The sequence below is a fragment of the Pempheris klunzingeri genome, chromosome 20, assembly GCF_042242105.1.
Source record: "Pempheris klunzingeri isolate RE-2024b chromosome 20, fPemKlu1.hap1, whole genome shotgun sequence".
Lineage (NCBI taxonomy): Eukaryota > Metazoa > Chordata > Actinopteri > Acropomatiformes > Pempheridae > Pempheris > Pempheris klunzingeri.
The window spans coordinates 6,729,297-6,754,926 of NC_092031.1; the positions used below are offsets into that span (position 1 = coordinate 6,729,297).

General features: G+C 40.7%; 2 protein-coding genes across 2 annotated transcripts in view; both read right to left on the reverse strand.

Moving 5' to 3' along the window:
* Window positions 1–5,861: 5,861 nt before the first annotated feature.
* On the reverse strand, window positions 5,862–11,070 carry epas1a (endothelial PAS domain protein 1a). Its single transcript, XM_070851915.1, has 9 exons — window positions 10,812–11,070; window positions 9,899–10,065; window positions 9,157–9,377; window positions 8,970–9,054; window positions 8,775–8,875; window positions 8,486–8,649; window positions 7,145–7,251; window positions 6,893–7,061; window positions 5,862–6,060 (listed from the first exon to the last, which is right to left on the reverse strand). The coding sequence occupies exons 1-9, from the start codon at window positions 10,835–10,837 to the stop codon at window positions 5,997–5,999; spliced, it is 1,104 nt and encodes a 367-aa protein (XP_070708016.1). The 5' UTR covers window positions 10,838–11,070; the 3' UTR covers window positions 5,862–5,996.
* Window positions 11,071–11,310: 240 nt separating this feature from the next.
* The window catches only part of prkcea (protein kinase C, epsilon a), a 34,492-nt gene continuing 20,172 nt past the window's right edge, over window positions 11,311–25,630 (reverse strand). Inside the window, exons 3-15 of the mRNA XM_070851308.1 lie at window positions 23,592–23,757; window positions 23,449–23,483; window positions 21,514–21,602; window positions 20,951–21,080; window positions 20,260–20,402; window positions 19,483–19,585; window positions 18,660–18,871; window positions 17,327–17,500; window positions 17,058–17,212; window positions 16,568–16,706; window positions 15,609–15,797; window positions 14,166–14,312; window positions 11,311–13,221 (exon numbers count right to left, since the gene is read on the reverse strand). Of these exons, the coding sequence (XP_070707409.1) occupies window positions 13,072–13,221; window positions 14,166–14,312; window positions 15,609–15,797; window positions 16,568–16,706; window positions 17,058–17,212; window positions 17,327–17,500; window positions 18,660–18,871; window positions 19,483–19,585; window positions 20,260–20,402; window positions 20,951–21,080; window positions 21,514–21,602; window positions 23,449–23,483; window positions 23,592–23,757 (1,832 nt within the window). The 3' untranslated portion in view covers window positions 11,311–13,071. The remainder of the gene's footprint in view (window positions 13,222–14,165; window positions 14,313–15,608; window positions 15,798–16,567; window positions 16,707–17,057; window positions 17,213–17,326; window positions 17,501–18,659; window positions 18,872–19,482; window positions 19,586–20,259; window positions 20,403–20,950; window positions 21,081–21,513; window positions 21,603–23,448; window positions 23,484–23,591; window positions 23,758–25,630) is intronic.

Below are 25,630 nucleotides of genomic sequence, written 5' to 3' on the forward strand. Positions count from 1 at the left end.
AGTCAGGGCGTCACCAGGGCATGACCACAAGTCAGTAGGATTCATCCTCTGAGAACCACGAATATCCATACAACATTTTTGTGCCAATCCATCCAGTAAATGTTAAGATATTTTAATGGATAAGTGAAAAGTTAGAGGATAACCAGTAGGATGCAACCTCTGGGAACTAGGAATGTCCGTAGAAACTTTTATGGCTTTTATGGACCAAAAGTCCAGACTGATAGACCTGATATCATTGTACTGGCAAACAGTCGCCTCATATTTATGTTTTATCTAGATGTGTGTGTACCCTAGTGCATGAATGTGCGTATACAGGCATTTTAATTACGTGTCCAAGTTACAAGCTATGACCTAGAGCAGCAGTGCATTTGTGTGTCTGTGCACCTCACAGACAGGTGGTACAGCTGGTGTTGTTAAAGGGGAGGTAAGGCCGAGTGTCTTCCACTGAGCTGCTATGGAACCACCAGGTTGCTCACGATCATTTCTGCCTGTCAGCAGAGCTTTTTGGCCGTAACAGCAGCCTGTCTCTGGAGACTTTGGTGTCGGTTGGTCAGTCAGTGAACAATATAACTAGCAGATGGATTTATGGTCCCCAGATGATGAATCCTAATGACTCTGGTGATCCTCTAGCATCATTGTCAAGTTAAAATGTTTTGTCCAATATTTTGCTTTTATGATTAAATGGCAGCAAAACTAATGTCATTCCCATCATCCTCTACTGCACTTCATGCATTGTTCTCCTCTAAGTTGTGGTATTTCTCGACACTCTAGGATGCATAAATATCTGCTGTAGCCAAGATGCAGCATGAGAATGATTTTCAAAACTGATAAATTCTGGTCAATTTATTCCAATTTTTGTGCTTGTTACAGGTTTACAGCGGTGCATCTTCTCCCGTTGAAAACAGCTAAGCTAGGGTGGCACTCAGTGGCTCTTATGTGACACTGCCTTCGTTGCATGTTGAACATGGGAACATGTATGTGTACTAATATTGTCTGCAGCTCTACATGGCACAGAGAGAGAATCTTAATGCTGAGCTTGTCTGAATGAAGGCCCTGACCTGGGCTTACACCTGTGGACTCTGCACAGAAGATAAGATTAGATCGTGCCCCCGGGCGGGAGTACAAATACACCTAAACAGTGGTACAAACACGTGATTACACAATATGAAAAGCAGATTGACTGATGGATTTTTTTAGGTATATAGATAAGTACACACTGTATTGTTGCAGGTTTGATTGACCGTGCTGTAGATGTAATTACATCCTGCATCATCTCTCTAATGTCATTTGGATGAAATAATCAATAGTAAACATGTTGCACATTGCAAACAGCACAAAGTGAAGTAACAGTTTCACTATAACTAATGCAGTGATGATAGTGCTTATCTCCTCATTGTTCTACCCGTGTAACAGGGCTATATTATATAGCTTTATTGTCTAAAAGCTGATATCCTGATTGCACACTGAGATGAAGCTACACAACTTTACTTGTTGGAAGAGGCTCTCAAGCAGGCACATGTGGAGGACTCAAGTGCATCAGAGGTCAGTTAAATTCAACTCTCTTGTTTATTTAGATGAATCCTTATATTGATACCACAATAAATCAATAATCAATAAAAGACAATAAATAATTTTAAGAAATAGCTGTATGCACAGTAAGAGTTGTACTTCCTTGCCTTTAATTAATAGTACACGCTTTCTCCTTCATCACCCCACCAGTATTTCTATTTGTGTGCCATCTGTTTATCTTTAATCATATCATCCCCCTCTCTCCGCCTCCCTCTGTGTGTTTTCCTGTACTGATACACACTGATTTACCATGGCTGCGTTTCAAAGGGTGAGCACTGTCACGTCATTGGCTGTCAGCCCGACAACACCCACCCAGCCATAGGGGTGTGACTGGGGGAGGAAAAGAGGGTCAAAAGACGAGATATGGGGGGGTTGACTTAAACAAGGGCCTGTTCAGTCAGGTCACATGGTGCCTTCAGTGGAAGTGCACAACAGTGACAATCTGGATAAAGGGGTCTTCCTGTCTGTGTGAGAAGGTTGTGAAAGCTGTGTCCTAGTCTGCTCCTCCCTTAAAATGGGAGCTCATGTTAGTGTAAAATTAAACCCTCAACCCACCACCATGACCTCCTCCACCTGTTATCTCCGCCCCCCCATGCCTCAGACTCGGTCATACTGGAGCGATCAGGCTTCTGAAACAGGGAACATGCAGAGACACAAATATTCCCCCAACAACTGCTGAGGGTCACCTTGAAAACCAGCATGGTCACAACCGACCAGAACAAGTTGGTACAGCAAACTAATCCAACACGTCGAAGGAGACTCCCTGAAGGCAACGAAGAAGCACTTTGAACATAGAGGACAAAAACAAGTTTCATGAGTGTTTTTCTTTTCTTTTGGCAAACCTTGTGTCATTTTCCTTGGCCAAGTAAATGCTCAAAATTTGAAAAAAGATGATCACGCGTTGGGTAAAAAGATTATTGATAACCAGCACATTTTTATTCACTAAGCACTATTACAGATTAGAAGAGATTGAAGATCAAAGAGTGGACGCAGAGTTATTCCAGGATAAAGAATAGAAACTTAATGAACAGATGACTTCTTGGACCTCTGTTCCTCTTGGACGCAATAAGTGCTGGATGTCTGGACATGCCTGCAGAAGATCTCTAAAGATGGAATAGATATGCAAGGAAATCTTTCTGCTGCACGAGAGGACAAAAGGTTTTGATCTGTATCTTCACCAACCCTGTCCGCTCCGTGGTACGGAGGAGAATTTGACTAGGTTACGTCCAAGTACGTATGGTGAATATTTGTAGTTTTGAATTGAATTACTGGAATTACTTTAGTTTTAGTTTTAGAATTACTTTGTGGGTCCGTCACTGCACAAGGTTGTGAATGTTACTTGTAGATAGGCTTCCCCCCCACAGTCCAAAGACGTGCTGGTTAGGTTAATTGGTAACTCTAAATTGCACGTAGCTGTGAGTGTGAGTGGTTATCTGTCTCTGTGCGTCGGCCCTGCGATTGACTGGCTATCAGTCCAGTCCAGTCCAGGGTGTTACCCGCCTCTGGCCCAAACCCAGCTGGGATCGGTTTTGGTTGGATACATTTTGAGTTGTGATATTAACTGTGATTAAATGTGCCAATTAAATATTTGTTAGGAAAAACTATAAGTGGTCTAAAGAACAAAGTCCGTCAGTCTGCATGATAACTGCTTGTGTAGCACAGAGCATAAAACACCATCCAATGCAAAACCCAAGTTAGGAATATGGCCGCCTTACAGATGATGCTGTATGTCTTGTTTCACTAACCACAGTTACACACTAGATGGAGCCAGAGTTTTTCCCTTCATGCTGCTGTGTGACTGCATCAGTGTGAGTGTGACACTACAAATCCACAGCTGTGGAGCAATGGAGGGTCCGTGAGAACTGGGACTTCCACACATTTCTGAACAAAGACCATGCAAATTAAAGGGTCAGGTCAGCCAAGTTACAAAAAAATATATTTTCTTACCTACCTCTAAAGGTATTGTGCCATGCCACGCAGATTTGCATTTATTCGCTCACTTTCTACAAAAGAAATAGTTTACATTTATTAGTGTCTATAAAAATCTCCCAGACAGATCTGTCCAACTCTCTGTGGCTAGATACCATAGGATGTTGATGAACTGACCCTTCAATAAAGATTATTGTAATAAACAGGAGTATTTATCAAGTTTTTTATTTGACTTGACTTCTACTTTCTGGGGATTTCTTAGTCTAAGCAACGCTTAAATATATGAAATATACACAGTTACTGTAAATAAATGTGCCTGAAAGTTGCACATCAGACAAGCAGGTTGTTCTAAGCTTTGATTTGGGGATTTAAAGGTCAAAAGATGTCTAAGTTTAAACTAGAAAAAATTTGGTTGGAAAGTTTTTGAATTTCCAAATGACATAGGACAGTCATTCCAACAGATCACTATATATTAGTGGTAGAGACACTATTCAGATATTCCTCTAAATACACTTCAAATGTGCCAAAAGTCCAAAAAGCTCTTACATGCATTTTACTGTTATAGTTATATTACTTTATTACTTTTAATGATGTATGAGTATCGTTTTAGACTTCCTGCAAATTTAAACTATGTTAGACACTGCAGTGTAGTCGAATCTATAACAATGCATTGCAATTTACGAGGTCCTCACATGTTTTGCATGTAAAAATCTTCATCTGTAAAGTCATTTGTAAGTGTGGCTATCCAAGAAAAGTAGTGCAGTAAAAAGTAAAAATACTTTTTCACATAACCCTCAACTTGCCAAAGTGCTTTAACAAGTATCCAGATACTTAAGTACAAGCAAAATGAATACATTAACATGACAAGTAAAAACATTCAGAATCATACTCAAGTAAAAGTACACATGTATTATGTAGAAAATATACTTCAAGTATCAAAAGTAAAAGAACTCATTGTGCAGAAAATGGCCTCTGTGATAAGTCATGGGTTGGGCCCCTCTACAGGGTCACAAAATAAATCTGAGGGGTGATGAGATGATTAAAGGAAAGAAAAAATAGTTCTGAATCACAAATCTTTTGTGGGTTTTTTTGGGACTTTTTCTAATCTTTGCTTTTTTGTGAAAAACTGAAACCATCTGAAAGGTTTAGAGAGGAAATGTCTGTTCTACTGAACCGCAAACAACTGATAGACACCTGAAACATCACAAGGGGCCTCAACTAGACACTTCTTTGTAAGGGATCACAAGCTAAAAAGGGTGGGATTTAATTTTTTAACAATATGAAATATGTTATGCACAATATGTTTTAAAGGCGTTTTATATTTTCTTTCATGTAAAATCTTAATCTGAAACCAGATTATCTAACCAGTAATAAATGCAGTAAGCATAAAACAGAATTACTCAAGTAAAGTATAACTAACTAAAATTTGTACCTGAGTGAATGTATTTAGTTACATTCTCCCACAACTGTTTTTTGTAAAGCAGCTTTTGTCCCATATGTGTGATTATTGCCATCATGTATCTTTATTCTGAATGTCTTTATTTCATTTTTAATTTAAAATCAGTTTCAGAGCAGTAAAGCCAGTTGAACTGAAACTTGAAACAGTCTCTTAATAACAAATAAAAAAGTCTGTTGTTTTTGTGTGTGTGAATGTGTGAATGTGTGTGTGTGAATGTGTGAATGTGTGTGTGTGTGTGTGTGTGTGTGTGTGTGTGTGTGTGTGTAGAGGCGCAGAGGTAAAAAGTTGAAAAAGTTCCCACGAGAACTTTCCGAAAGAGTGTCTCTATTCAGGAAGCTGTGGCTTTGACTCGCGTCTGCTCACATCTCTTCATCAGCACAATGCATATCTCTTTATATATACTTTGTGTGTGTCTGTGTGTGTGTGTGTGTGTGTGTACAATATGTCTATGCTTGACAGTCAGATGTCACCCCATGTGTCAGGTGGCCCAGAAGGAAACCCCACAGGAAGTAAGGTCAGGCCCTGAGAGGTCAGGAAGAAGTCAAACTGCCTGCTTTCATCAACAAATTTCAACTCTCACTACGCGCCCCGTCAACTGTCTGTCAACCACAGTCTACACCTAGAGCTTCCAGTTTTCTTTTAGGCCGAAAGAAGTCAAGCTACCGCAACGATTATGCAAAATATGACAGTGAACAGTGAAGGAAAAAAGCTTAAAAAACAGCTTTTGTGACAAGCTGTCTGCCTGAACTATCACCACTCATCTGATGCTACAACCTCCTTAAAATAAACAGGATTTCCCCAAAGTTTGGTTTAATTGTCTGGTGGCAAACAACAGCTCTTACAGCTCAAATATTTCAAGCTACATCCAAGTACTATGCATCAGCGGTTGACACAAATGCACAGCAAGTTATTTTGATTCAGAAAGTTTTATATTTAATAGAAGTTCGATCAATGAAAATAACTGATGAGAATTTAAAGACGGAGGTCGAGGAAACTGTTGTTGTTTCTTTAGACGACGAAGGTTCTTCAAGCTCCGGTTTCAGCTAAAATATCTTTGGGCCGCCTGGTCCAAAGAAAGCTGCATGGACGGCTTCTCCACTCCGCTGTGAGACACACACACGCATAACAGCATGAAACCATTTCTAAATAACAATACTCAGAATTATACTGAAATCACCTACAACAGGCTTCACTGTGAAGCATCGAAACAGCTTCAGTCGTGTTAGTTTATGGGATCAAACTTAGTCCTTTAACTCTTTTTTTTTTAACTTTCAACCATTTAACAAGTGATTATTAAAAAAAAACACAAGCTGTTAGCTTCATATGCTACTGTTGACACAAACACTGAATTCTTTTAGGTTGGTAATCAGTCACAGTTAAAAGTGAAAAATCTCTTTACAATATTATTATTTACATTTCCGTTGCACTGTAATATATTAGCACCAGAAACTGCTTTTAAAAATGTAAATGCTAACACCAGCAGGCAAACGTGCTCAAAATACAAAATGTCAACATGCTGACATTTAGCATGTATAATATTTACCAGGTTCAACTTCTTAGTTGAAACATTCGCTAACTAGCACTAAACACAACACACAGCTGAGGATGATGGAAATGTCATTGTATTTGTAGGCATTTGGTTAGAAATCAAATCAAATTTGATTTGATGATGCCGCTACATGGACGGTCAGGATTAGAAATCATCTGGAGGGCGACATTAATGTCTGCGCCAAATTTCATGGCAACAGTTGATGAGAAATATCAATCTCATGGTGGCGCTAGAGGAGGAAGTCAGCAGGATTCATCCTCCTGTGAACACGAATGTCTGTACAAAAACCATCAGACACTTCCAGACATTTTTCTGTCATGACTTAAGTGGTGGACCAACAGTGCCTTCCTAATGACTTAATGACACACACACACACATACACACACCTGAGGACATAGGTAACACAGAGGATGCAGAGCGGCTGGTGGACGCTGCGTCTCGACTTGGAGTGTCGGTTGCTGGGGATGACGGCACTGTGACTCTCCACCCAGACGTAACCTCCACCTCTCACCAGCATCCTGTACTGACCGCTGACTGACTGACTCTTACAACACACTGCAGAGAGGGGGAGAGAGGGGAAACTATAGGTATTTACATGTGTGTAATGTGCGTGTGTGTGTGTGTGCATCACTACTTACAGTTCAGATGATGTTTGGTCAAACAGTTTGTGTCCAGTGTGTGACAGAGGTTGTAGATGGAGCGGCCCAGCAGCTCCTCAGTACTGTAACCTAAAAGCTGAGTCACTCTGCAAAAACACAAACCAAAAGACAAGATACTGCCTGACAATTCAGTCTTTAAGCATCATCTGAGTATATGTTAATGAATTAGTCATCAAATAAGCTGTTTTATGTGTAAGCTCTTTACAACTACTTAACTGAAGCACACTGAACTATCAATATATTTAGTTTTACTCATTCAGCAGTTATAACAACAAGTTGTAGGTCCACAGATATTATGCAGTCATAGGGACGATTTTTTTCAAAAAGGGGGAAGGTAAAAAGGGAAGTAACAGAAGAAGTAAGAAGTAACAGTCACAGTTCTGAATGATTTTTTCATCTTTGTCACGCTAAATTAACCCCTTAAAATCCGGATTTCTTTTGTTTCCTGTTAAGTAGCTTGAGTGATGTTAACATTATCTCATCTCACATCTCTAACAATGTCACATATTCTGCGTCAGCTTGTTTAAGCTCTTCAAGGAAGCTACATGATGTTTACACTGAGAGAAATATTCAACTTCAGTCGTCAATCTCTTCAGTGGCTGCATCAGTTGATGAAATGGAAGCACTTCTGGATGTGTTGTGCATCAATTTATGCACATTTTCCACCTAAATTCAGCTTCACACATCTGATATCTTAGGAAAAATTTGAGATCTATACGTTCCAGGGGTTTTGAATAATGTTTGGCTGCATAGCAGGAATCATAGGGGGGGTTAAAAGGTTTTAGGGGGTTTTAAAGGTTTAAAAGGTTTCAACAATAAAAAATTAAAAACAAGTATTCTTCTTTTTGTTATATATATATATATATATATATATATATATATACACACACACACACACACACACACACACACACACACACACACACATATACATATATACAGTATTTTATATATATGGTTAAAACAGTGGAACAAAAATCAGTGCAGCACTGAATCAAATTTTAAAAAATTTATAATCTTCTTAATAATTTCATAACTCTCAACACTGTAAAATGAAATATCATCTCCTCCTTATTACATGACATGGAAATAAAAGTCATCCAGTGTGCATTTAATACGCAGTGCTTTTTCAAATGATACTTTTAACCCTAAATTCATTCTTGCACCACTTTGTTAAAGTAAAACATGAGCAGAGTAACACGTCCACTTGGACGTAGTGTAATATACATATACATAACATGATATCTTCAAATACACTAACTCACTTGTATATGCGTGTGTGTGCTGTCAAGTGTATGTGTAGAAGTTTGTGTAAATCACCTCTGGTCACAGTATGTGAACCTCATGTCCATGCTATGCTGGCTGGTGAAGGTGTGTGTGCTGAGGAGTGTGTGTGAGAGGGGCAGAGGCTGGCAGGTTAGCAGCAGGCAGGAAACTGAAGACGAGGCCACACACACTTTCACTCGGCCCTGACAGTGGAGAACCTAAAACCAGATTAAAATCTCGTAAATAAATATCATCAGAAACTTTCTGGTTTCTGCGTCAAAATGTTGTGAATTTACAGGAAAAGAAATACAAAAGTATGAATTTGTTATTGTTTCTAACCAACCTTCCACGTAGCCGACTTGACGTTGGCGCTTCTTCCCCTGTGTGTCAGAGCACTTTTTATCCTGATAACAAAGTCCCTCTTTGCACCGCACCAAACTTCCTCTAAAAAATGAGCAATTTAATGAGCTGCATGGATAAACTCTAAACAGTCGACACACAACCACAGGATATACAACACACACACACGTACACACACCTGCTTTAAGACGCAGATTATTTCTGATTTCTTCGTGGTCACAAGGGTGAGTAAACTCGAAAATATTGTGTCCCATCAGCTCAGTCTGTCAGAGAATATAATGTAAATGTAAACCATTATATCATTTATATATATATATATATATGTGTTTGTGGGTGTGTTTGGGTGTTGGGGGGGTGCTGTGCACCTGTGTCAAGCCCATGTACTTGCTGACGTCGTCAGACAGGTAGATCATGTCTCCCTCAGTGGACAGAACCATCAGAAATCCTTCCAGGGTCCTCAGGTACATGCTTGTGTCCTCCGAGGAATCTGCTTCCTCCGCTTCTTTGTCCTTCTCGTCACGTCCTCCATCTTCAAGTTGACCACATTTTACTGCATGACTGGCATCTGCTTTTGTCCCAGTGTTGCCTGAAACAGCGTAAGAAAGCAGCTGATTTTATTGATTGTCTTACTGTTGGAATTTAACAAAACTGCGAAACTGTGAAAAATAGTTCCTTTCATGGGAAACTATTCTATTCTATAGTTTGGGTGGGTTCAGTATTCATGAGAACTATGAACAAAGGATGTGGTGTGTTGGTTGTACTTGTGAATGCTGTGTGTGTGTGTGTGTGTGTGTGTGTGTGTGTTATGACGTGTAGTACTTTCTTTACGATAACTGTGGTCAGTGGCTCAGGAAAGAATATCAACAGTTATATTTTATATTTTCTATGTGCCCTCAACTTTAAAACAGACATTTTTATGCTGTCTCCTTTTCTTTCCATATAACCTTTTATCTCAGTATTTAAAACTTATGCAGCAAAGTATGTAAAATATATACTTTATACTATATAAAGCATTCTTTTCCTAATGCAGTGACCTGTGATGGTGTTAGATGTTTGTATGTTTGTGTATAGATGAACCCCCCCCCCCAATGTGTGTGATGTTGGTACCTAAGAGCAGTGTGTGCATGCGTATGTAGCTGAGGGTGAGGCGAATGACTGAGGGCTTGTCCAGGTGAGCTCTGACGGAAGGCTGGAGCGGCAGCAGACGAGATAAATCTCCAAACACATCAGACTCCACCCGTCGTCTCCTCCTGGCTGCCTCGCGGCTGATCGCCCTGCAGAGGACAGAGGTCAGGAAAAAAAAAAAATTCCAATTCCAATTCCAAGTTGAAATTCCAACTCAACTTTTTGTAGTAATTGCTGAGCTCAACAAAAGTACTAAACACATTTGGGGACTATTGTGTTTGTTTTTGTTAACTTTCTTATACTAGTTACTAAAGGTAAATGTAGAGTGCTGTAGTAAGGTAACAATAACTGTTCTTTTTACTGTAGTACTGTACTGAAGTAATCTAATCCCAAAATTTGCAGGAACTAAGAAAAACTGTCACATTTCAGTTTTGACGACATAGCACCTCTTTGCCATTATCTGAACGGTTGCAGAGAATTTCTCAACATTTAGGGAAGCATACTTCAGCTAAGATGATGCTGGTGAGTTAGGAAATCTCCAATATGAGGCTTGAGATTTGGATTGCAGTTGCAGAGTTTTCAGAGTTTTACTTGTATTTTTCCACTGGAGCCTTGTTATTTTTTACTGCTTTTAACTGATTTGAGTAGTTCCTCTACCGGCGATGATTATATGAGGAAGGGCAGTCGTGCATTGTGGTCAAGATTCAAGTTATCAAGATGCCCAGCGCGGCCACAACACCATGTCTGGGTTCACCACATCACCTCAGTTACTGACCAAACTGGCAAAAAAACAATCCAATCAAAACCCTTTTACAAAAAAAACCCCATCAAAAACATACCAGATACACAATGAAGATGGTTAATAAAAAGTGTGCAAAGCAACATGCAGTTTCACCTTCTCTTCTCCTTGTCAGCTGTCATCGCGTCCAACAGGCGTCTCCATCCGGACCCACAGTGAAGTCAGACAAAAAGAGATGGCGGCAGCAGGAGCTCACACCACAGCAGGGAATCTCCCCGCTACAATTTGCACAATCACAGGTAGCCTAATTAATCAGGGAGGCAATTAGTGGTGCCAAATGTCACCAGGCCAGTGAACCCCGCAGCACAGATGACTTGAGCAGACTCCAGCAAGTGTTTCCCCTCCCCTCTGCACGCATCACCTACAGGCCTCCAAGACTGAGCGTGATGATAGGTCAGCTGGCCAGGAAAAGCATCACCCTCCCCTCCCCGTCCTCCCTCTCTCTACACTCCACCCTCTGCTCTCCTCTTCTCTCACACTAACTTTGAAGCATCCCACAGATCAGATCTGCCTCTTAACAGCAGCAAGCGAGAATCGATAAAAAACACACGCATACACACAAACAAGGAAGGAAAGACACAGAGGAGTCTGAGAGTGATGTAGACAGCTCAGTGTTTTATTGGAATCAGACCAGACAGGACTAGCCCGGCTGTTGCACTACATTTTGGCACAGAGTAAGATAGTGTGACCAGGAACAGCCCTACCCCTGGGTGCACAAAGCTTCACTACACACCGACTCTACTGCACACAGAGCAACCAGCTCGCCTTCAGATCACTGTACAGTACATGCGACAACAGTCCTTCTCTGTGTGTGCATGTGTGTGTGTGTCTGTAAGAAAGAGAGTGAGAAGAAGAGGGAGGGGGCAAAGGAGAGAGTCTGTATGTGGTGTTTTTGTGTGTGTGTGTGTGTGTGTGTGTGTTTGAAATGAGAGGTAATTCAGCTGCTGGTTTTCCACATTTCTTTTCATCCGGCTGTAACAGACCTATGATAGTATAGTTATAGTATTATACACAAAGGTTTCTTCCAGATACACTTTACAATAATAATAATAATAATTATAATAAAAAAGAGAGAGAGCAATAAGAAAGAAAAGCCATTCTTGAAAAAAAGCAAGTCAGAAAAGCAAGTGGTTTTGGCTGAGTGAGACGACTGCTGGAGATGGGAAAGGGGAATTGGTGCTTTGGAGGACAGGGGAAGGAAAGGGGGGCTGAAAACACTGATGGTAACTCTAGAAACAGAAATGCTGAAGACAAAAAGTCACACATAGACAGGAAGGAAAAAAAATAAAATCAAGCATTCGCACATACGAAAACGTACATTCACGACAAATTAAACGCCATCAGGCCGGCACGTTCACGCCGGCAGCACAGACACGGACTCCGAAACTAGCAGATGGATGAAATAGCTGAAATCGGGCTTTTAACTGCTACACAGGCCGTCTGTAACACTCTGCTCCACATAATTAGTTCAATAGCCTGTAACTTGTAAACCCGACATTCATTATATGCACACGAAACGGGATGACAGCGAGCGAGTGTGTTGGAAGATGAGAGCAATCATGCGCAATCCAACCTCAACAAAAACAAAAAACACACATTTTGAGGAGAAAAAAGACAAAATGAACACATGAAGAAACAAAACCATAAAATATATAGATAGTCAGGGTATTGCACAAAGGGTATTTGGCCCTAACTGGTCCACAATAAGGACAGTAATAACACAGGTAGGGTGCTTGTCCATGCGCCACGACTCTCCTTTACTAACAGACAATACCAACACAATACAGCCACTCAACACAGGCTATATACAGGCCTCTGCACCCAGCACCTACTGTACAGTCCACATGTGTGCTGGGGAGAGAAGCAGTGTAAATGTGTGCATGTATGTGTGTGTGTGTGTGTTTGGTTGTCTGAGCTTGTGCGGTTGTGTGAGAGTGAGAGTGAGAGTGAGAGTGAAACGCGGGATTGTAGTTTGCGTTTGTGTGTAAATCTGCATTAAAAGTGTGCACGTGGAAATGTGTGTGACAGCATGTGCAGGTGTGTATATTCATATTTATATTCATAGTCATATTCATATTTATATTCATAATAAACCCAGGCAACAAGAACAACACAATGCAAGTAAAGAATATTCCAAAAGTAACAACAACCAATAGCTTCAAAGTAAAGGAGTGACTCTGAGTGTGTGTGTGTGTGTGTGTGTTTTGTAAAGGGTTTTATGGTTCTACACATGTATGAGAGTCAGCAATATGTGCGTATGTGCGTGCCAGTTTTAGTGTTGTTGGATCAGTGTGTGTAAGCATGTGTGTGTGTGTGTGTGTGTGTGTGTGTGTGTGTGTGTGTGTGTGTGTGTGTGTTAGGTCTGCGTCTCTTCGGGGGCGCAGTAGGAGAAGTCTTTGAACTCCTCCTGGTTGATCTGTCGGATGATGGCCTCATCCGTGGGCGTCAACACGGGGTCCTCCTTGGTGAAGTCCTGGTCAAAGTTATTCACATCTCGCTTGGTCTTCTGCAAAGGTGCACACACACACACACACACACGGGAAGGACGTCAGAGGAAGAAATCTTACTAGTGCTTTAAAAGTGACATTAGAGCGACACCTTCTGACCACTTGCTGCCTTTTCTGTGAATATGACACACACCTGTACATACAGTTGCCTACATGTTTTCCAAGTCATTCTACAGCAGGATGGGCACCCATGAGATGTTTGAAAGATTAATCTCATTTGCATTTTATTGTGAAATTCTGGATAATCTTAGTTCCTCAGACATACAGCTCTACAATTTCCTTTTATTTGACAGCAATAAGCCAAACTTCTGTGTTTAACTTTGTCTTTACAGGAAACAGCAATACAAGAACTCCACGAAATCAAATACAGCCAGGAATGAGCAAAGTGATGATTTAAAGCAAGAAAAAAATAACACAGGGTTCCTCTTACTAATGAAAAGTTGGATTCACACGCAAAAAACACACTACGGTTCAATGTAAAACACTTTTGCTGCTACAGTCCTTACTTGGCCTGGTGTGACTGGTAGCTTAGCTAATGTTAGCAAACTTTAGATACGCAGCCTCTAATTTATTGCTATTTATTTTATGTTAAAAAAGTATACAACACAAAAATCTGCTTGAAAATTAGATTATGAGATATATATTTACTGTTATTATTATCATTTTGAGGGACCTTGCTACATTATCTGTTCTTGCCACAAGAGGACCTTGTTTTACAGCAAACTGCAAACGTAAGTGTTCTTGCTGCAGGACAAAACAACTTTTGGATGAGAGTTGTAGCGTAAAATGAAGGATATATGAATCTCCTCCTCACAGCTCACAGTTTTGCCAGATTTGCAGTTGTGTAAGGATGGAAAACATTAGTGTGTGCTTGTGCTTGTGCTTATGCATGTTCGTGTAGTGTGTGTGTGTGTGTGTGTGTGTGTGTGTGTGAGTTTCTTACAATCCGGGGTTTAAAGGGTGGTTTGACTTTTCTCTGCTCCAGCAGGACCCAGTCGATCTCTCTGAAGAAGGCATGGGTCTTGATGGCCTCCTCGCAGCCCTGGCTCACCACACAGCCCAGACGCTTGGCCGGGTTCTTGGTCATGAACTACGCACAAACACACACACACACAAAATATAGACTTTTGATTTGAAATTTTATTGTCTGAAAACCACCCTCTTTTAGCTGTGGTTTCATCCATAAAAATGACGAGGACAGCAGCAGAACGAGGGGTTGCGCAAAAAGCATTTAAGTGCTAATAATAGAGCTGAGGCATTAATGGCTCTGTGGATGGTACAAACAAAGAGGCCTCGTGGCAGGTCAGTAGAGTGCTGGTGTTATTTACTGTGACTGAAAGCGGTTTCTCTTTTGTTCTGTTGTCTGTTCACTAGTGTAAGAGCACTTTGTGATCTACTGTGGTTTTATGATCGCATTGTTATTACTTTGACCTCTTTGGCTGACTTTTTTATTCCTCTCAGTATCACAGCAAAGTGAATCATAACACCTCTGTGTTAAGTGCACTTGAGCTGTTCGTGTGCAGCTCTGAGGATAGAAACATGAATGATAGCGTGACCACAAAAGCAGGACAATGGGACAATGATGAACACCTAAAAATCTTGAGCAAAACCATTTGGCAAGTGTAATCTTTCCCAAATAAAGTTTTGAAGGTCACACACGCCCCATTTCATTACGCAGCATGGTGATTTGCAGGTGAAAAGGTATGTAGATATCTGGGTTAAAACCTGTCCACATCTGGCTGAAAAGTGAGCTTTTTAGACATCTGTTGCAGCAGCATTCAAACGACTGCATATCAACCTTCAAATCTGGCCTTTTAAACTATTCTGAAGCAACAGTTACATGTAACCTCTCCCCAGTTTATACATGTGTTATCATTAGATTTTTGTTCATTCTTTAATGAATCTGAAAATGCCTTCAGGAGAGCAGTAAATGTTGTTAAACAACCGTGATTTTTCAAAAAAATCACTGCATATTTACTTTTTCAGAAATTGCATGACTCGAATGTAACGGTAATACATGAGAGTCACACACTGTGGCTTTGTGTAACTAAGACGTTCCTTTTCAATCAAATTCAGTCCAGTTTTAACTGCTTTTGACCTTAAAATCATCACATAAATGATTACTGGAAAGGTTTTGTCTAAAAATCTACTCACAAAAAGATCCAGGCCACTTTCATAAAGTGCATAATCTGACTGGGATAAAATCTACTGAATTAAAATATGATCAAATCAAACTATTCTTCATTTTGCCCTGGACGCCTTAAAGAGTCGGCAGGCATCACTGCTGAAGAAGATGAGATGCATTCCTGAAGAGAACTTTATAGCTCTTCAAACTAAAATAATACAATAAAGGAAAAGTTGACAGAGGTGGAGAGACGACGCGTACCGCTCTGAGTATTGACACAGCTTCTTTGCTGAGCCACACAGGGTAGAGGACGTCGTCGTGCAGAATCGACTCGAACAAGTCGTCTTCATTATCTGCTTCAAACGGAGGCTGTCCGGCCATCATCTCATACATCAGCACCCCCAGAGCCCACCAGTCCACAGAGGCTCCGTACTCCAGCTCCTGCAGGATCTGGATTCAACAGCATGACATGGTTCAAATACCATAACACAGGACTACCACTGCAAAAGATTTGATTATAAAACTCAACAGGCTCCCAAGTCCTCCGTTCACTGATGATCAACAAGCAGGAAATACGTCACTACAATGTTTGTGCACAAGAATTCTCAAGAAACACTTAACTTAATAACTTCCAAAGTTTATCACAGTTTGGTTGTGAGAAAAGAAAGTGAAAGAAGGATGATAGTAAAATGTAAAAGAAAAAGTAGATATTTATATAGAAATGTTTATGTTTCCAGTTTGTGGGATTTCATCTTTTGAGATTTTTGATCAAAGGAAAGACAAAAGGATTAAAAGACAGAAAAAGACAAAGGATTAAAAGAAAATGGGAAAAAAAAAACATGTCTTCACTTGTTGTTGGAGGTACAAGAACCAGAAGTCTCTTGTTCCAGGTTCTAAAATGAAAATATTTGCTGGTTTTCTTAGTGTTTAATATATTAAACTGAAAATCTTTTAGTTGTAGACTAGATATATTGTCCGAGGAGATTAACAAAGTAATTCTTCTTCTTCTACAGAGTATGTTGACTTGGATTTGACGAGACTGGGTTGGGTATTTCTGACTATTTTCTGGACTAAATGATAAAACCATTAACTGTTAGTTGCAGCGCTACCAGTAACGTAAAACTTAATTACAGTACTTAAGTAAATCAACTTCATTTATTATTTACTAAAGTAAATTAACTTATAGGGACCAAGGGAGAATCTACCACCGTTCAGCTCACCTCAGGGGCGATGTAGTCAGGCGTGCCACAGAAGGTGGTGGTGGTCACTCCGTTCATGATGCCCTCTTTGCACATGCCGAAATCTGCCAGCTTACAGTGTCCCTCTGCGTCCAACAGGATGTTGTCCAGCTTCAGATCCCTTGGAGAGAAAGACACACACAGAGAGAGAATTGGCTCCATCTGGTTTCCTTGACAGTTGGGCTTGCTGGGAGAAGTGAGCATGCAATGTAAAAAAACAACAACTTGAGAACCGTCACGTAATGCAATTAAAGAGTGAAATATATTGTCATACACCTTCTGGTATGTTCTTGGTAAAAGGAAACATTTCTAAATTTCCGTAATAGTCTAAAAGCCTAAAAGTTTTTCAAATAATTGATCAAACTCTCACTTCTAAAACAATATGAATATTATGAAGGAACTATTAGATATTTGTTGCTCGTGGTGTTTTTTATCAGCTTTGTCAGTATTAACAAAATGAGGCTGCATTTACCTGTAGATGACTCCGTTACGATGCAGGAACATGAGGGCTGACGTGACTTCAGCAGCGTAGAAACGAGAGCGAGACTCATCAAACTTCCTGGATCGCTGAATCTGGAACATCAGGTCTCCGCCATTCACATATTCCATTACAAAAAACAAACGGTCCTATAAAGAGGGACAGAGAGAGAGAGAGAAGGAGATATGAGAATGAGGAAACAGAAATGCACGATCATATGTGTGTGTGTGTGTGTGTGTGTTGATGCTGTGTGGTGATCCTACCCGTGTCTGGAAGCAGCAGTAGAGCTGGGTGAGGTAGGGGTGTCGGCGGGCGAGGGCCAGGATGCGCTTCTCGGTCATGGTGCAGTCCACGTCGTCGTCCTGTAGGATCACGTCCTTCTTCAAAACTTTGACCGCGTAAACGTCCTCCGTCCCCTTCAGCTCCGCCAGCATCACCTGGATAAGAAATAAAACACGGGAGGGGAATGAGTGAATTCCTTATAAATGAATGCATAAATTGTGTGTTTTTTTGATTATCAAGATAAAAAGTGTTAACAGATCTTTAACGTCAGCATTCTCCAATCAGCACGGAAATGGTTGTTGAACTACAGGTGGATAAATGGTTACCAGATGTGTGAATGTTTCAATTAAGTTTTTGCAGCCCATGGTGTCATATCTTATTGTGGGTAAGAGGATATGCAGCCTTTAAAAAAAATCACATTATTACATTATCAATCACATTATCGAAGCTGATCATTTATATAATGATGATAAGTACTATCATGTATCACATTATTCGCTCCTATCTGAGCTGCTGAAGACTGATGATGATTTGAAGAAGATGGCTTCCGAAACGCTGCATCTTGTTTATGTTGTAAAATATGTCATGATTGATTTAAATAGATGCTCTTTAAAGCAGCAAATACTGGTACTAGCTATTTTGTGAACATAAATTCTCTCTTTTAAGCTCTGTTCCACTTCAGACTCTCTTTTAGCTGATCAACGTTCACCAGCTGGTCGCTAACTTTGTCTGTCAGCTGTTTGGTGCTGCTCAGGTAGTTTACAGTCAGTTTATAGGAGCTTTTTTGCTGAAAACTTAATAGAACTAAAACTAAAATAGAACTAATGAGAGCAGTGAAATCTAAACAATAGTTTTGGTTCACTCAATAAAACAAAAAACTGGCTGAAAGATGCTAAAACTCTCTGTAGTCAAGAGATGATCTGTTGCTAAAATCAACTCCTTTGAGACTAAACAGCCATTTCATCATCTGTTAATATAAAAACATTGATTAGTGCAGTTTAATATTGAGCATACAGTAACTGCATTTTCCTAATTTCTTGTTTGTTTCCCAGTAACATTGTAAAATTTTGAAATAAGAGTCTGAGATAGAAATAGAAGAGTAACAGCTGACTCCACACAAAGTAATTCACACGTGAACTGGTCTCTGCTGGTTGCTGATATTTGCTGCCATCTCCTGATAATTCAGCAGTTATAAATAACGGGAAACCTGATGGACGGAGTGTTAAAAGAACAGATAAACTGTTTCAATTATGACTATAATGAGCAGTAAACAAATAAACATTCCCCACAAACGCCTCCTCTGTATCGTCGCACCTTGCCGAAGCTGCCTTTGCCGAGAACCTTGATAAAGTTGAAGTCTTTGAGGCTCCTCCTCTGGATCTGTCCGTTCTCCCTGGCTGCCGAGGAGGAGGACGAGGAGGAAGAGGAGGTGGTGGAGGAGGAGGAAGAAGAGGAGGAGGAGGAGTGTTGGGGTCCCTGCTGGTCGAGTGACAGCGAGTCCTGCAGGCGATCTAACTCTGCCAAGTCTGTGGGTGTCATCGGAAAAGCAGATCAGACATCAGTGAAAACAGGCCGACTGTCTTTTTTCATGTCAGTGTTCAGCTTGTTATGCAAAAAAGTTTTTTTTTTTCTTTTTTAAGAAATGTGTCTCACTATTTGTTACCGATTACTTTTCTGTAAACTTTAAATAATGATGATCACATCCTCTGTTGAAACCTGGGATGATTCAGTTACAGCATCTCTGACCAGCGGCCGGTGTTGCTGTCATCGACGTTTGGCTCGATAAAACAAAAATGGGAATCCTTCCACAAAGAGAAAGTTAACTTTTATTTCTCAGCTTCCAAAAGTGTGAGAGGACGATGACTAATTGAGACAACCAAATGGTAGTGGGCGGTGGGGGATAATTCTTAGATAATTCAACTTTAGTCTTATATCTACAAGGACAAGAATTTATCTTTTAAAAGGAGCAACAATATTATTCCTGAAATGGAAATACTACCTCTTACTGGTAAAATTAACACATTAAAACCACATGCAGCTAAGAACGCATCTCGAAGGGCTTTGAAATCTCTGTCTGTTTGTGTAAAATCTGTGTTTTTTGATGGTGTGTGTTTATGTGTGTTGTGCTCAGTGTTACCCTGCTGTGAGGGGGAGGTGGGGACAGCTGGCTGGCTGAAGCTGTTCTCCTCAGTCTGAGAGAGCTCAGGAGGAGACTGGGGAGGGTCCTGCCCTGGAGTCAACTGGAGGAGAGAGAGAGAGAGAGAGAGAGAGGGAGAGAGAGAGAGAGAGACTGTGATTGTTCCTTAAGGATGCCTTCTTAAAATCTCAGTTGAAGCATGAGGTTTTATTTTTCCTGTGCATCAATGTCTGCAGAAATTAGAAATCCGTGAGCAGGCAAATGATACCACTTTAATGTCTGTACAGTATATATATATAACACACAAGGTAGAACTTAATTGGTGAGCTTTGGGGGTGCTGGTGGGTTGTTAGCTTAATTTGTGCCACTTCTGTATTATGATTCCAACATTAAGGACAAACAGAAAACTTTGACTTTGTACTGTCTCAAACATTATTTGTATCTGTTGTAATACAACAGATAGTAACTGCTGGAAAACTGCAGATAGAAAGTCCCAGAATGTAGACAGGTGTTTCTCATTATTTCAGGGGCAAGGAATGAAAGTGCAGCAGTAATGATATTCAGTATATCTAAAAACAAAAACATCTGCAGTGAAAGTAATGAGAAGAAATGAAAAGAAAAACCTAATAGTCATTTTGAAAAGAACCAAATGCACCTCCGTGTATTGAAATCGCTTGCTTGAACAGTACAATCAGATTTGTCCTGTGTTTCCTGCTCTCGTGTTTCTTAATCGTGGAAATATCTTTTATTAGTGTGGGACTAAATGTGACCCGTTACCTTCCTCCTGCGCTGTGCGGTGTTGGAGATCTTATCAGGCGTGACTCCCAGGTCAGACAGGACCTTAGCGATTCCTCGGGCGTCCACGCCACAGTTAGGAGCTACATTGGTCTCACACCGCCTGTGCACATTCATCTTACACACTGCAAAACACCAAAAACACATTGGTAGTTAATGCCGCCTTTTCAGCAGCTGGAGGCTAGAGTAATTTTCTACCTATCGACTAATTGATTAATTGACTGATTTCAGTTTCAGCTAATTGTTTAATTATGGAAAATGTTTATACACCCACCGACAGATATTGATGGGATGCACATGGCTGATTTTGTGAGACTTAATGAGAGAAAAGTAACATCTCAAAATGTTAAAAAGAAAAACTTTAAAAGAAATTCCTGGATCTGCTGATGCAACCTAACATCTCAGCAAATGTTTTTAAATCTGTTTTTGATCCTGCTAAGAGACAAGCAGGACAAAAATCATATCCTCCTTGGAAACACACAAACATGTGTGTTGACATTTATTATCCAGCAACTGTAATTTTTCCCCTCTGATTGTGACTTGTGTCTGATAGTGAAAAGTAGAATAGAGCATAGAGAAAAGTAGATAGTTAAAATTCATTAACATATACTGGCTATATATATATATACTGGTCTCTCTCACACTGTAAATTTCCCACTGCACATGAACTCACCTTTGCACTGAAGGCCCTGCCTCAAGAGGCCCCACAGCAGGGAGCCACAGTGGTCACAGAAGGTGGGGACCTTGTAGTTGTGGATACTGAACTTATGGGGCATGTTAACACTGAACCGCTGTGAACCCACCTACAGAGGGAGACGCACACACACGCACACACGCACGCACGCACGCACGCACGCACGCACGCACGCACGCACGCACGCACGCACGCACGCACGCACGCACGCACGCACGCACGCACGCACACACACACACACACACACACAGTGTTACAAAGAGGTCACTGTGGCATTATCGGAGGAATAATGCATGTGGCTCAAGTGTAAGTACACAGTGTACACATGTTACACAGATTTATTCAGGAAAGTCCTGAATAATGAGAGTCTGTGACCATATTCATTTGCTCCAACGTGGTTCAGTGTAGTGTGTTTACGTCTGTTTGTGAATACAATGTGTGATAAACAGTTTATTAGCAAGTGAGAAATGCCAAAGACAACAAGCTCATATGAGCTAAAGAAAACATACTCCGTGTGTGTGTGTGTGTGTGTGTGTGTGTACCTCCTCAGGTGTGTCCTCCTGCTTCTTCATCCCGGCACACTTGGTGATGATGAGCTCATGGCAGCGCTTGTGAACAACACACGTACACACTGGAAGCAAAGGAACAACATCAGGCACTCACACATCTTGTTCAGTTCAGTCAAATAAAGTTTATTAAAGTTAAAGTTAATTTCTTTGATGAAGAATTTGATTAACAGAGGGACATCAAATATGTGATGTTATTACCAAAGTTATCCCCAATTTAGAGGAATAAAAGCGATAACAACCATATGTCCTCCAGTGATGTAATTCTCCAGTCTGATGTAATACTGTTGCACCCAGGGGTGCATTGATCTGATACACTGGTTTAATATCTGTGCTAATACTGACCTTATTAAAGGGGTCAGGTATCGGCTAATTGTGACTGACCCACATAAAATGTCAATATAAAAATGTAATAATGCAATCAAAATCTTCTCCAACAATATCATTAAAATTTACAAGAGCCTTAAAAGAGTGTGTAAATGTTAACGTTTGCAGTTGTTGAGCAGTTGCAGCCTCACATATGAAGAGATGAATGATCCCATATAACATTAATGAGGTTAAATTCAAAAGAAAAAGAATGCTGGTGTCAGATTGATGATTTCTTACTAACTATTTCAGAAAACAGCTGAATTATTGATATCTTTATATCATTACACATATCACAGCTGTTACAGAGATAGCATGACCCACTCGGCAGACAAACTTTAATACTGGATGATTCTGCAAAACCTGGAATAGTTACAATGCAAGTGTTCAAATTAATCATTTCAACAGCTGCAATGTGGTTGAATTGTGGTTAAGGAAGCACAATGTCTTCACAGTAGCATGAGCAGCACGTTAACAGAGCAGCAGCAGCAGCAGCAGCTTCATTCTTGTCTGTGTCTCCACAGGATGCGTTCAGGTACAGTAATGAATGTAGGTCACCTGTGTTTTGGCAGTGCTCAGAGCCCGACACAAACTCACTGTGGTTATGCACACAAAACAGAAGAAAATAAATTTAAAGCATAGAAATTTTCTTTGGGTCACAGCTATGCATGTAAAATGTGAGTGAAACGTGAGTTGCGCAGCCTGTGTGGACAGCTGTAGGAATCACAGCAGACACGGCTGAAACGCCCGCTGTGCAGACAAGCCTTTAGACAACTAAAAGTACTTGACTGTTTAAGGTTTGGGAAATATCACCGATAGATTTGGGTGCGTGTTGTTTAAGGTACCGGTGAGACATATAATACGTTCAGTTGAATGTATTTAAAAGCTTATCAGTCGCCAAACACTGCACAATGGGTTATAATACACGTAGACTGGATTTTACAACTCTGGAAAGTTCTTGTGCTGTTAATTATTAATTTTTGGTGGGGGGGCAAGGTGAACGGTAGAAAACTGATGTTTGGGGAGGAGGCTGAAGACGCTGCATTTTGGGCAGGAATGTGGCCTGAAAAGCCGTAAAAAGTTGACAACATTAGACGCCCATCCATCACACCCTTACCTCTCACCATACTACATAGACGACACAACTTCCTGCATCTGTGCTGAACATTGGCACTGGATGTCCAACATGTTCTGCAGAATCATCCAATATGACTGTAATTCTTTGTGAGTCTGAGCCAGGTAGCATGAAAATACCTCAAAATATCTCAACAGGTCAGTTAAGTAACACTTCCAGCTGAATCTTTAAGATGTTCGCATCCATGGTCCAAAAAGCAACACGCACTACGAAAATGTTCACTTTTAATCCTATTATGTATTACAGAGGATGTGATGTAGTTCCTCTGTGGCTCTGGATGATGGTGGCTTGTGACAAAATCACAGCTGTCATTCAGTAACATGTAATCCCTCTTCTGTTCTCATACTTTAATAATATATGATGTGCAGTGTTACTTGAGAAATTGGAGTCTGCCAGAGAAAGGTACTCACCCTGACACTGGTATCCCTGCTTCCCCAGCACGCCCCTATCAGGTCACACACAGAGGAGTCAGCATTTCAACCGAGTTGGTTTAATGAAACATAACAGCAGGTAAGTTAGGTCAGATAGACGTGTGTGCGTGTATGTTGCCTACCAGATAAAATCTCTGCAATGTGAGCAGTAGGTTGGTTGTCGCAGGTAGGTGGCCATGAACTTGTGTCCATTGACTTGATGGACACGTCTTCGGACGGCGCCCTGCCGCCGGCGAGGACCAATCCTCTCTCGAAACACTCGTTCCTCATTTTCATTGGTTCCCGAGGCTGTCGAGGGAATAAATACAAGTTTATCAACAAATATCAAACTCCACAGAGAAACTTCAGAACTTTTGTGTGCTTCTGAGTCAGTTTCTGGATGAGTTATCACACACAACACACTGGACGGTTGCTTTCTTACGTCCGATTTTGTTTCCTGAGCCGTATTGTACAAATACGGATCATTTGCATCATGTTGCTTAAGATGTTTAATCATTCAGCGGCCTCTCATCTTCCTTTTCCCCCTCCTTCCTTCTTCCTCACAAACGGCCCACACCTACCACAGGCCTATGCATACGTACGTGTGCATGCTATTTATACTTTCATGTGTGGGCACTAAAACGAAGGACAGCATATTAAAATACTCCTCCTCAGCGAGCACCATCCAACCAGCCATTCCCTTCCTCTCTGCATCTCCCCGGAAACAAAAATGCTTTCCGAGGGTAACCTTAAGACAAGAGAACCACCTCCACTCTCACTCCCACACACACTCCTTCTCTCTGCGCTCCTGTCCTAGTTTGCCTTTCTTTCAATCTCCCTCCATCCGTCTCCTGGGTGCGTTATAGATGTGGTTACTGCTGAGCCTCTCCAGAGTTCGATTACAGACAGGCTGTCTAGGGACTCTGTGTGTGTGTGTGTGTGTGTGTGTGTGTGTGTGTGTGTGTGTGTGTGTGTGTGTGTGTGTGAGAAGGAGTGCATGTGAGTGAAAGTGTGTGTTTTTGTGTATCTGTGTATGTGTGTGTGATGATGGTGCTGGTGAGAGAGAGAGGGGGGGGGGGACAGCTTAACAGGCCATTATTGGGATCACTTTGTTTTACATAATACATCATCCATCTGTCCAGGACACACACAACACGTCACACACATACACACAGGCATGCTGACAAGGAGGGGTGGCGAGGCATAACAACAGTTAAGAGTGATCGTCGTGGAGACAGACGCACTCTGGCTCTGCTGAATGACCAACTGGGAGATGGCCGTCCAACAAACACACACACATACGGACAGACAGGAAACTGACACAAACATGTAGACGACGAGCAGACAGCAAAGAGGAAAAGATAAACTACAGATGGTGATACAAACAAATACGACATTAGAATGATTAACAATATGTTTCTCAAACAATGGACAGGACGGTGTCCAAAAATCTGTTACAGATAAATAAGATTAGAAAATTCAAAATTTTCTACAACAAAATCAGGTGTACTTAAAGGAGGTGAAGCGACGTTTGACTTGGTTCCTCACCTGTTGAACAAGATCGTCAACATGTTTGTGCAATATTCAGTTAAGATGAAGAGATTAGAGGAAATTAAGTAGTAGGTGTGGCTGAAGCGGTTTCTCAAACACTGAGTAAGATTGCAGGGACATTTGCGAAATAATCTTTCCAAACTGAAAAAAAAGAGAAAAGGCTACACTTTTTTTTTTAAGAAAACGACTAAACTGCAGCTGAAATATTTTGAAATGTTTGATGCTGTAATTGAAATTGCTGCTTCAGCTGTCAGTAGTTTACCTTCAACTATAACTTCAACTCCTCAAAGTGCTTTAACTTCAGTAATTACTGCAGTTTGTAGCTGCAATTATTTATCATGACTGAATTATAAAAGAACAGAAACTAAAAAAACATGTTCATGCTTACACTGAATTCAGAAAAATCAGTCCCCTTCCAAATATTCTCTTATATATTCTGGTGAGATTTCTGCTCTTAATACAATATTTTATTACCCCAAATCAGAAGTCAAAAATAAGCGGTTTGCAGTCCTCTTGTCGGAGTGTGTGTGAAGTGATTTCTGTGGACTTTTTTTGGTCTTGCCCATACATTGTGCCTTTCTGGAGGGAGGTGGGGCAGTTAATTGCAGAGACTTTGGACATAACATTTGAC